The sequence below is a fragment of the Macaca fascicularis genome, chromosome 19, assembly GCF_037993035.2.
Source record: "Macaca fascicularis isolate 582-1 chromosome 19, T2T-MFA8v1.1".
NCBI classification, from domain to species: Eukaryota; Metazoa; Chordata; class Mammalia; order Primates; family Cercopithecidae; genus Macaca; species Macaca fascicularis.
In genome coordinates this window covers 63,520,340-63,532,689 of record NC_088393.1, presented here as the reverse complement: position 1 = coordinate 63,532,689, position 12,350 = coordinate 63,520,340, and the positions used below count along the sequence as shown (strand labels likewise).

General features: G+C 54.4%; 1 protein-coding gene across 3 annotated transcripts; it reads left to right on the top strand.

The window, feature by feature from the left end:
• Positions 1 to 210: 210 nt before the first annotated feature.
• Positions 211 to 3,528, top strand: ZNF579 (zinc finger protein 579). 3 transcript variants are annotated; one of them, XM_005590409.4, is made up of 3 exons: positions 211 to 261; positions 1,416 to 3,058; positions 3,327 to 3,528. In XM_005590409.4, exons 2-3 carry the CDS (start codon positions 1,418 to 1,420, stop codon positions 3,510 to 3,512), a joined length of 1,827 nt encoding a protein of 608 aa, XP_005590466.2. In that variant the 5' UTR covers positions 211 to 261; positions 1,416 to 1,417; the 3' UTR covers positions 3,513 to 3,528. The 3 variants fall into 3 exon arrangements, with proteins under 3 accessions (XP_005590466.2, XP_073880927.1, XP_005590467.2); XM_074024826.1 differs by having other exon boundaries at positions 958 to 3,058; XM_005590410.5 differs by lacking the exon at positions 3,327 to 3,528 and having other exon boundaries at positions 1,416 to 3,254.
• Positions 3,529 to 12,350: the final 8,822 nt, after the last annotated feature.

Here is a 12,350-nt window from a genome sequence, read left to right as displayed (position 1 = left end):
TCCCCTCACAGGACCCTGTAGTGCAAGCTGCCCGCCCTCCCCTCTCCAGATCCCCCGTCCTCCCGCTTCCGGCTTCCCAGCCAGTCTTTCCTTTTTCAGGCTCCGACGAAGGCCGGGTTTCCGGGGGGGAAGGCTTAGGCAGTGACACCGAGCCCAGCCTCCTCCTCCACCCCCCACCACGCTCAGGCCCCCTCCCTCCCCGCCACCACCGTCCGCGTTTGGCCGGCCGTGGGGAAGGAAGAAAGGAGCCAAGGAGGCGAGGTAAGAACCCGGCCCCAGCGACCAGGGCCGAGCCCCAGGCCCAGGGCTGAGAAATCCTCAAGGCCTCGACCCGGCCCCAATTCTGCTTATCATGCCTTCGGGGAGCTGCAGGCTTGGTCCAGAGGAGATTGGCCCCCCTCTAGGACCTGGGACCCCGACCCCCACCAACCTCCCTCCCGGGTCCAGGGGTCCGGCCCTCAGCCGCCTCCTCCCTGGGGATTCCCTGCAGCTGGGTCCCCAGCCCCCGCCTCCCCCTTGTCCTAGGAGCCCAGCCCCCTCCCCAGCCCCTCCTCCACCGGGACCCAGGAGTCCACACCTCCTCCATGCCCGAGTCCAGATTCCCCGATCCATCATGACCTGGACCCAGGAGTCTCAGTTCCCAGCTCCCACCCCCCTCAGCCCCAAGAGTCTGGGCCTTGAGCCCCCTCCTAACTCAGACCAGAAGTCTGAACCCTCCTACTCCCTGACCTCTCCCAGCCCCTGGCGTCTGGGAACACACTCTATTTCCGGGGCCTACTGGCTTCGAATCCCACCCCCTCCACTCAGGCCCCATGGGCTGTGTCCCAGCCCCTCCCAAAACGTTCAGCCTGGCCGGGGGGCCTGGAGCAGAAGCGGTTCGCTGACTTTGTCCCCCTCCGTGCCTCTGCCCGGTTCACTCCCTCTGTGTCTCTGTCTCCCTGTCTCCCCGGCCTCCAGCCCGCCACTGCTCTTCCGATCTCTGCGCTTGCACTATCTCTGCCTCTGGGTCTCCAAGTCTCTTTGTTTCCTCTTCTCTGTGTCTCTGTCTCTCTGCTGGATATTCCTGGCTCTTCTGTCTCTTCTTTGCTCTGCCTTTCACCACCCTGCCTTTCTGTGTCTCCTGGTCTCTGTCTGTCCATCCCCACTTCTCTGTGTCTCCCACCTCCGCCTTCTCCTGTCTCTATTCCCTGCTCTGTCGCTCTGTCTCTGATCTCTCTCTTCCTGTCTCTCCATCTCTCGCCTCTCCTCTGTGTCTCTCATATTTGTCTCTGTCTCATATCTCTCTCCCCTGGCTGAATACCTGGCCCTCTCTGCCTCTCCATCTCTGGCGCTGTCTCTGCTTCTCTCTCTGCCACACCCCACACACCTCTTTTTATCTCTGCCCCGCTTCCCATCTCTCCCCTCTCTCCCCACAGGCATGGATCCGCAGCCTCCTCCACCCGCCCAGGGCAGCCCACCTCACCGTGGCCGAGGCCGTGGCCGTGGCCGAGGCCGTGGTCGAGGCCGTGGCCGTGGCAGGGGGGGCGCTGGAGCCCCTCGGGCGCCCCTGCCCTGCCCCACCTGCGGCCGCCTCTTCCGTTTCCCCTACTACCTCTCCCGGCACCGGCTGAGCCACTCTGGGCTCCGGCCCCACGCCTGCCCGCTGTGCCCCAAGGCCTTCCGCCGGCCGGCCCACCTCTCCCGCCACCTGCGCGGCCACGGGCCCCAGCCCCCGCTGCGCTGCGCCGCCTGCCCCCGCACCTTCCCGGAACCCGCCCAGCTAAGGCGCCACCTGGCTCAGGAGCACGCAGGCGGCGAGGTCGAGCTGGCCATCGAGAGGGTGGCCAAGGAGACGGCCGAGCCCAGCTGGGGCCCGCAGGACCAGGGCTCGGAGCAGCCCACCACGGCTGCAGCGGGGACCACGGAGGAGGAGGCGGCCGCGGCATGGCCTGAGACGTGGCCTGCGGGGGAGCCGGCCACGCTGGCAGCGCCCACCAGCGCCGCGGAGCCCCGGGAGTCGGAGTCGGAGGAGGCCGAGGCCGGGGCAGCAGAGCTGAGGGCCGAGCTGGCGCTGGCGGCCGGGCGGCAGGAGGAGAAACAGGTCCTGCTCCAGGCGGACTGGACGCTGCTGTGCCTGCGCTGCCGCGAAGCCTTCGCCACCAAGGGCGAGCTCAAGGCGCACCCGTGTCTGCGCCCCGAGGGGGAACAGGAGGGTGAAGGAGGGCCTCCGCCACGCCCCAAGCGACACCAGTGCTCCATCTGCCTCAAGGCCTTCGCCAGGCCCTGGTCCCTGTCGCGCCACCGGCTGGTCCACTCCACCGACCGCCCTTTCGTGTGCCCAGACTGCGGCCTGGCCTTCCGCCTCGCCTCCTACCTCCGCCAGCACCGCCGCGTCCACGGCCCGCTCAGCCTGCTGGCCCCGCTGCCCGCGGCGGGCAAGAAGGACGACAAGGCCTCAGGTGCACGGAACTCAGCCAAGGGGCCGGAGGGGGGCGAGGGGGCGGAGTGCGGGGGTGCCTCGGAAGGGGGAGAAGGCGGGCAGAACGGAGGCGACGCCGCCCCAGCCCGGCCCCCAGCCGGGGAGCCCCGCTTCTGGTGCCCAGAGTGCGGCAAAGGTTTCAGGCGCCGGGCGCACCTGCGGCAGCACGGGGTGACCCACTCAGGAGCGCGCCCTTTCCAGTGCGTGCGCTGCCAGCGGGAGTTCAAGCGCCTGGCCGACCTGGCGCGCCACGCACAGGTGCACGCGGGGGGCCCGGCCCCGCACCCGTGCCCCCGCTGCCCGCGCCGATTCTCACGCGCCTACAGCCTCTTGCGCCACCAGCGCTGCCACCGCGCAGAGCTGGAGAGGGCCGCCGCGCTGCAGGCACTGCAGGCCCAGGCCCCGCTGTCGCCGCCGCCGCCCCCGCAGCCCCTGAAGGCCGAGCAGGAGGAAGGGCTCCCGCTGCCCCTCGCAAACATTAAGGAAGAGCCGCCCTCTCCGGGGACCCCACCCCAGTCCCCACCGGCTCCCCCTGTCTTCCTCAGCGCCTCCTGTTTCGACAGCCAAGACCACTCAGCCTTCGAGATGGAGGAGGAAGAGGTAGACAGCAAGGCTCACCTGCGCGGGCTGGGGGGCCTGGCCTCCTGACCTTCGCCGCCCTGCCCTCCGCCGCTCCGCCTGAGCTCCCCGGTTTGCAGAATGGAGGAGGGAAGTTGAAGGAGCCACCTCCTCTGTCTACCCACCCGTCCCCTTCACGCCCTTGACACTAAGGAGTGGGGGGCCCTGGACTGCCCCTCCCTCTCCCATCGCCCACCCCCAGAACCCCTGATGCTGGTTAGGAACCGCTCACCCCAACATGTGTCTTAAGGCAGGACGACTTGGAAAAAAAGGCGGCGGACAGTTGGCCAGAGGGATGGAGACTGGTGGGGACGCCCCCGCCTGCCTGTCCCCCCGTTACACACACTGGACACCATCACCTGTTTGGAACTGCCAGACCCTGGGGGTCCCCAGTGAGCAAAGGTCTGTCCTTGTCCCTTTGTCTGTCTGTGAATAAATGTGAGTTCGTGAAACCCAAGAGAGCGAGGTGTTATGTGGAGGTGGGGCAGGCTGGGGGCGCTGGGGCCAGTCAGCATTTGTCCAGCCAACTCTGAGCTTGGGTTCAGAGCAGGAAGGACACAGATGCATCAGAAAATATGTGGCCCTCAACCAAGCAAGAAGCCGGTGAAGGCTGGGTTGAAAAGAAACAAGAATGTGAGAAGATAGATCATCGTCACCGCTGCCCTGTGGAAGCTCTGCGCCAGTTTCTCAGTCAACCTCTACCACACCCTTACTCTGTGTCACCGGTGGTACTAGGCACTGAGGAGAAGGAGTCCAATACCCTCCTCTGAAAGAGCTGGAATTCTAGCCCTGCATTGTCCAACATACCTTTTTTTTTCCTAGAAAAGTTTCCATAACCTTTCTTCCCTCACTCTGTTACCCAGGCTGCAGTACTGTGGTGCGGTCATAGCTCACTGCAGTCTCAAACTCCCAGATCCACGCAATCCTCTTGCCTCAGCCTTGCAAAGAGCTGGGACTACAGGTGCATGCCACCACCCCCAGATGATTGTTTAATTTCTTGTAGAGACGGAGTCTTGCTATATTGCCCAGTCTGGGAGAACTTTTTGTGATGATGGAATATTCTACATCTTCACTGTCCAATATGGTATCCAGCAGCCACACGTGGCTATTTCCATTTAAATATAGAATATGGAAATATAAAATCATTAAGATGAAATAAATGTAAAAGCTCAGTTCCTCAGTCACACTTTTTTTTTTTTTTGAAAGAGAGTTTCACTCTTGTCGCCCAGGCTGGAGTACAATGGCACGATCTTGGTTCACTGCAACCTCCACCCCCCAGGTTCAAGGGATTCTCCTGCCTCAGCCTCCCGAGTAGCTGGGATTACAGGAGCCCACTACCACACCTGACTATTTTGTTGTATTTTTAGTAGAGACAGGGTTTCACCATATTGGCCAGGCTGGTCTCGAACTTCTGACCTCAGGTGATCCGCCCGCCTCAGCCTCCCAAAGTGCTGGGATTACAGGCATGAGCCACTGTACCCGGCCTCAGTCACACTGTTTCAAGGGCCAAAGAGCCCCATGTGGCTGGTGGCTGCCATACGGGACAGCACAGATCTAGAACATTACATCATTGAAAAAAGTCCTAGCAGAATGCAATATAGCACGAGGTATAAGGGCTAGCAAGAGTAAACCACCAGACAGTACGATGGCAAAGCAGGACTTGGGGGTCAGGACTTCTCTGGTGAGATGATGTTTGATTTGAATGAAGATGGAGGGGGGACCAGGCATTAGAAAGAAACATCCATGAGAAGACAACACGAGAGAAAGAAAAAACGGGCAAAGGCTAGGAGGTGGGTACTACAGGTTTTTTTGTTTTTTTTTTTTTTTTTTGACACAGCATCTTGCTCTGTTGCCCAGGCTGGAGTGCAGTGGTGCAATCACAGCTCACTGCAGCCTCAACCTCCTGGTTCAGGGGATTCTCCCTCAGCCTCTCAAGTAGCTGGGACTACAGGTATGCACCATCATGCTTGACTAATTTTTATTTTGTTTATTTATTTTCTTTTGAGATGGAGTCTCGCTCTGTCACCACCACGCGCGGCTGATTTTTTGTTTTTGTTTTTTGTTTTTTTTTTGGAGACAGAGTCTCGCTCTGTCACCCAGGCCAGAGTGCAGTGGCGCCATCTCGGCTCACTGCAAGCTCTGCCTCCCAGGTTCACACCATTCTCCCACCTCAGCCTCCCGAGTAGCTGGGACTACAGGCGCCCATCACGACGCACGGCTAATTTTTTGTAGTTTTAGTAGAGACGGGGTTTCACTGTGTTAGCCAGGATCGTCTCGAACTCCTGACCTCGTGATCTGCCCGCCTTGGCCTCCCAAAGTGCTGGGATTACAGGCGTGAGCCACCGTGCCCGGCCGATTTTTTGTATTTTTACTAGAGATGGGGTTTCACCGTGTTAGCCAGGATGGTGTTGATCTCCTGATCTCATGATCCTCCCATCCTCGGCCTCCCAAAGTGCTGGGATTACAGGCGTGAACCACTGTGCCCGGCCATGCTTGACTAATTTTTAATTTTTTTGTGGAGACAGTGTCTCCCTATGTTGCCCAGGCTGGTCTTGGACTCCTGGGATCAAGGAAGCCCCCTGCCACAGCCTCCCAAAGTACTGGGATTACCAGCGTGAGCCACTGCACCTGGCCATTACTACGTATTTTAGAAACTGCAAGTAATTGGAGGTGGGGTGGGAAGTTTCGATTTCTACACATCTTCCAGTTGTTGGCTTTTTTTTTTTTTTTTTTTTCAAGGTGGAGTCTTGCTCTGTCACCCAGGCTGGAGTGCAGTGGCACGATCTCTGCTCACTGCAACCTCTGCCTCCCAGGTTCAAGCGATTCTCCTGCCTTAGCCTCCTGAGTAGCTGGGATTACAGGCGCCTGCCACCGCACCTGGCTAATTTTTGTATTTTTAGTAGAGAGGGGGTTTCACCATATTGGACAGGCTGGTCTCGAACTCCTGACCTCATGATCCGCCCCCCTCAGCCTCCCAAAGAGCTGGGATTACAGGCATGAGCCACTGCGCCTGACTCAGTTGTTTTCTTTTTTTTTTTTTTTTTTTTGAGACGGAGTCTCACGCTGTTGCCCAGGCTGGAGTGCAGTGGCGCGATCTCGGCTCACTGCAAGCTCCGCCTCCCGGGTTCCCGCCATTCTCCTGCCTCAGCCTCCTGAGTAGCTGGGACTACAGGCGCCCGCCACCGCGCCCGGCTAATTTTTTGTATTTTTAGTAGAGACGGGGTTTCACTGTGGTGTCGATCTCCTGACCTTGTGATCCGCCCGCCTCGGCCTCCCAAAGTGCTGGGATTACAGGCTTGAGCCACCGCGCCCGGCCAGAGTTGTTTTCTTTTTTACCTGTTTATTTAGGTTCTAGGAGTGGGAGGAAGAGGGATATCTCTCAGCTAATCTTCCTTAAACACCTTTCTCTTTCCTTCTCTTGACATCCTGCACCTTTGATGGTTCTCTCTTGCCCTGTGCAAATAATGATGGGCCGGGTGCAGTGGCTCATGCCTATCTGTAATCCAGCACTTTGGGAGGCCGAGGCAGGTGGATCACGAGGTCAGGAGTTCGAGACCAGCCTGACCAACAAGGTGAAACCCCGTTTCTACCAAAAATACAAAAAAAATTAGCCAGGCGTGGTGGCACATGCCTGTAATCCCAGCTACTCCAGAGGCTGAGGCAGAGAATTGCTTAAAACCTGGAGGGGCGGAGGTTGCAGTGAGCCAAGATCGCGCCACTGCACTCCAGCCTGGGTGACAGAGTGAGACTCCGTCTCAAAAAAAACAAAAAAACAAAAAAACATTGACCACTTAGGTATCTGCACGCCCACAAGAAACAGCAAGAAAGGGGCAGAGCCTCCCCATTTTCCAGGACAACAAACTGAGGCTCTGAGAGGGAAGGTGTTTCCCTCAGTGTGTCAACGATGCTAGATGGATCAAAGGAGGAAGAGGAGCGAGAAAGACGGTGATTGAGGGTCAAGGTGGGAGGTGATGACCACCGAAAGCTTCAAATAATTCCACCTTCAATCATTTCATACATCTCGGCTGAGCCCTTAGCACTGTGCCAGCTTATATGGGTTAGTTTGTTTGATTTTTTTTTTTTCGAAACGGGGTCTCACTTTTTGCCCAGGCTGGGGTGGAATGGCACAATCACAGCTCACTGCAGCCTCCATCTCTTGGGCTCAAGTGATCCTCCTGCCTCAGCCTCTAGAGTAGCTGGGACTACAAATGCATATCACCATGCCTGGCTAATTTTTTATCTTTTTTATTTTATTTTATTTTATTTTGAGACAGTCTTGCTCTGTCACCAGGCTGGAGTGCAGTGGTGCGATCTCGGCTCACTGCAGCCTCTGCCTCCCGGGTTCAAGCAATTCTCTGCCTCAGGCTCCCAAGTAGCTGGGATTACAAGTGCCTGCCACCATGCCTGGCTAATTTTTTTGTATTTTTAGTAGAAACGAGGTTTCCCCATCTTGCCCAGGCTGATCTTGAACTCCTGACCTCGTGATCAGCCTCCCAGAGTGCTGGAATTACAGGCGTGAGCCACCACGCCCGGCCTACTTTTTTCTTTTGTAGGGACGAGGTCTCACTATGTTACCCAGGCTGGTTTCCAACTCCTGGTCTCAAGCGATCCTCCCCACTCAGCCTCCCAAAGTACTGGGATTACAGTTGTGAGTTACTGCACCTGGCCTGTCCCAACTGTTTATCACTGAGTTTAAGCCCAGCGCTGGATGATGACACCACTCTTGACACCAACAGTCCAGCTGAGGAGATGAACAATAACCAAATATTGGCACTAATAAATCAGGGTTACCAAATGATATTGGTTCCCCAAAGAACTAGATCCTGGCCGGGTGCGGTGGCTCACGCCTGTAATCCCAGCACTTTGGGAGGCCGAGGCGGGAGGATCATGAGGTCAGGAGATCAAGACCATCCTGGCAAACACTGTGAAACCCCGTCTCTACTAAAAATACAAAAAAAAAAAAAAAAAAAAAAAAAAATTAGCCGGGCGTGGTGGCGGGCGCCTGTAGTCCCAGCTACTCGGGAGGCTGAGGCGGAAGAATGGCATGAACCCAGGAGGCAGAGCTTGCAGTGAGCCGAGATGGTGCCACTGCACTCCAGCCTGGTAACAGAGCAAGACTCCGTCTCAAAAAACAACAACAAAAAAAAACAAAAAAAACCCACTAGATCCTGGCTGGGGACAGTGTCTCACGCCTGTAATCCCAGCACTTTGGGAGACCGAGGCGGGTGGATCACGAGGTCAGGAGATCAAGGTCAGGAGAGCCGTCCTGGCTAACACAGTGAAACCCCGTCTCTACTAAAAATACAAAAAAAATTAGCCGGGCGTGGTGGCGGGCGCCTGTAGTCCCAGCTACTCGGGAGGCTGAGGCAGGAGAATGGCGGGAACCCAGCAGGCGGAGCTTGCAGTGAGCAGAGATCACACCACTGCACTCCAGCCTGGGTGACGGAGCGAGACTCCATCTCAAAAACAAAGAAACAACAGAACTAGATTCTATGAGAAACTATAACCAAGCCTCAAGTGTTGAGGAGACGGGAGGCTGAAGTCCGCTTTTATTACATCAAAGCTACTCCCTCCTCAGGAACCATCAGTGGCTCCCTATTACCATATCCTAATGTGGGCTCCTATTTAGTGAGAGCCTACCGTGGCCAGACACCTGATCCATACAATATCATGGACAAAACCATCAAACGAGGGAATTATATAGCTCTACTTACAGAAGGGCCAAATTGGGGCTTAAAGCAAAGAAGCCATTTGTCCTACTTCAGTAATCACTACTATGAAATGAACCTTGCATATGAAATGAGTTACTTAGTGGAAAGGGCTGAAGACAGTGCTTGGGCCTGGCAAGTAGTTGTTGCTGTCGGCTGGGCGCAGTGGCTCACACCTGTAATCCCAGCACTTTGGGAGGCTGAGGTGGGTGGATCATCTCAGGTCAGGAGTTTGAGACCAGCCTGGCCAACATGGTGAAACCCTGTCTCTACTAAAAATACAAAAATTATCACCGCAACCTCTGTGGCCAGGCGTGGTGGCTCACACCTGTAATCCCAGCACTTTGGGAGGCCCAGGTGAGCAGATCACCTGAGGTCAGGAGTTCGAGACCAGCCTGACCAACATGGAGAAACCCCGTCTCTACTAAAATTACAAAAATTATCTGGGCATGGTGATGTGTGCCTGTAGTCCCAGCTACTCGGGAGGCTGAGGCAGGAGAATCGCTTGAACCTGGGAGGTGGAGGTTGCAGTGAGTCGAGATTGTGCCACAGAACTCCAGCCTGGGTGACAGAACTAGAAAAAAAAAAAAAAAAAAAAGCTGTTGTTGCTGTTGGTTATTGCTGTTGGTCCTTTTAGGTCTTATTCTCCCTGGCTGGTATACACATGATCTCAGTGAATCCTCACCGCTCCACAGGGAGGCAGGAAACAATCCCCCCTCCCCATTTTCCAGATGCAGAGACAACGTCCCTTGTCCAAGATATCATGGTTACAAATTGGCACACCTGGTACTCGAACCCTTATCCAGGCCAATCTTACCCTCCCCGTCAGCTCCCACCACACAGCCCACTTTCAAGCTGCTTCCTACACACATGTTGGTCTCCAGGAACCACGGGCCCCACCTCTGTCTGCCCTATGGGTTTGCCCACCTTTCCCATTGCAGATCTGCTGCCTCAGAGAGAAACCTTTTCAGAACAAAATAAAGAGTTGACAAAGAGAAGACGGCCTTAGAGATAGAGCCCACGTTTTTCATTGCGCAAGTGGAAAAACTGAGGCCAGATGCGTGGGACAGACGCAGAGAATGATAAAGCCACCAAAAGACGGTGATTATTGAAGGAGTTGTGGTTATGTAGGGAACACGACCTGTCATTTGTCTTTCATTTGCTGAACACTTTACACGTGTGATCGCAACCACATTTGTTAATAACAGGAACCCACTGGCCGGGCGCGGTGGCTCACGCCTGTAATCCCAACACTTTGGGAGGCCAAGGCGGGCAGATCACGAAATCAGGAGATGGAGACCATCCTGGCTAACACAGTGAAACCCAGTCTCAACTAAAAACACAAAAAATTAGCCGGGCATGGTAGTGGGCGCCTGTAGTCCCAGCTACTCAGGAGGCTGAGGCAGGAGAATGGCGTGAACCTGGGAGGCGGAGCTTGCAGTGAGCCAAGATCGCACCACTGCACTCCAGCCTGGGCAACAGAGCGAGACTACGTCTCAAAAAAAAAAAAAAAAAAAATAGGAATCCACTTCTTGAGTATTCACCCTATGTCTGTTTCAAGAGTACTACATAGATTAGCCCATTTAATCCTCACAACAGTTGCATACAATAGATACTATTATTGGATTTGTTTTCTGTTTTGGCTTTTCATGAACAACTTTATTGAGGTACCATTTACATGTAATAGACTTCATCCATTTGGTCATACAATTCGATAATTTTTTTTTTTTTTTTTTTTTTTGAGACAGCCTCGCTCTGTTGCTCAGGATGAAGTGCAGTGGCGTGATCTCGGCTCACTGCAACCTCCGCCTCCCTGGTTCAAGCAATTCTCTGCCTCAGCCGCCCAAGTAGCTGGGATTACCGGCACCCCCCACCATGCCTGGCTAATTTTTTAAAATTTATTTTTAGTAGGAACTAAAGTAGGGGTTTCACCATGTTGGCCAGGCTGGTCTTGAACTCCCGACCTCATGATCCACCCACCTCGGCCTCCCAAAGTGCTGGGATTACAGGCATGAGCCACTGCTCCGGGTTGATAATTTTTAATAAATGTGCAGAGTTGTGTAACTATCACTGCAATCCAATTTTAGGATATTTCCAGGCTGGGTGTGGTGGCTCAGGTCTGTAATCCCTGCACTTTGGGAAGCTGAGGCGGCAGGATCACTTGAAGCCAAGAGTTTGAGACCAGCCTGGACAACAAAGCAAGACCTCATCGCTACAAAACTGAACGAAAATAAACTGGGCCTGGTGGTGAGTGCCTGTAATCCCAGCTACTTGGGAGACTGAGGTGGGAGGATTGAGCCCAGGAGTTGAAGGTGGCAGTGAGCTATGATCACACCACTGAACTCCAGCCAAGGCCGCAGAACAAGATCCTGTCTCTAAAAATAATAATAATAATAATCAATAAATTGATGAATTAAAATTTTTAAAAAGAATATTTCGATCACCCCAAAAAGACATCCTGTGCCTGTTAATAGTTGTTTTCCATTCCCACCCTCAGCTCTGGGCAACCACAAATCTATTTTGTCTCTATGGATGAACCTATTCTAGACATTTCATTTCCTATAAATGGAATATGCCATATGTAGCTTTGGTGACTGCCTTCGTCCTCTTAGCATAATGTCTTCAAGGTCCATTCACATTGTAAATTGTATCAGTTCAGTATTTAATTGCTTTTTAGTTGTTGTTGCTGTTGTTGGGACAAGGTCTTACTCTGTTGCCCAGGCTAGAGTCCAGTGGCACTATCATGGCTCATCGCAGCCTCAACCTCAAGTGATCCACCCCCTTCCCCAGTTTCCTGAGTAGCTGGGACCACAGGGTGCACCACCACACCTGGCTAATATTTTTATTTCTTGTAGAGATGGGGTCTCACTATGTTGCCCAAGCTGATCTTCAACTCCTAGGCTCAAGCAATCCTCCCACCTTGATCTCCCAAACTGCTGGGATCAAAGGCGTGCATCATTGCACCACACTCTTCATTCCTTTTTTATGACTGAATAATATTCCGTTGTATGGATACACCACATATTATTTATCCTCTCATCCGTTGATGGGTGTTTGGGTTGCTTCTACTCTTTGGCTGTTTAAGTAACGCTGTTGTGAACATGCACGTGGAAGTCTTTTTTTTTTTTTTTTTTTTTGATGGGATCTCACTGCAGCCTCTGCCCCTGAAGTTCAAGCAATTCTCCCACCTCAGCCTCCCGAGTAGCTGGGATTACAGGGGCACACCACCACGCCCAGATAATTTTTGTATTTTTAGTAGAGATGGGTTTTCACCATGTTGGCCAGGCTGGTCTCGAACTTCTGACCACTGGTGATCCACCTGCCTTGGCCTCCCAAAGTTCTGGGATTATAGGCCTGAGGCACCGCGCCCTGCAACAGGCCTTTGTGTGGGAGCATGTTTTCATTTCTATGGGGCAGATTTCTAGGAGCAGAATTGCTAGGCTGTGTGGGAAGGATGTGATTCACTTTTTAAGAAAGTGCCAGACTGTTTCCCAAAGTGGCTGTACCATTTACAGCCCACTAGCGATTATGAGGGTTCCCGGCAGGCCCTGTTTTCCTGAGAAAAC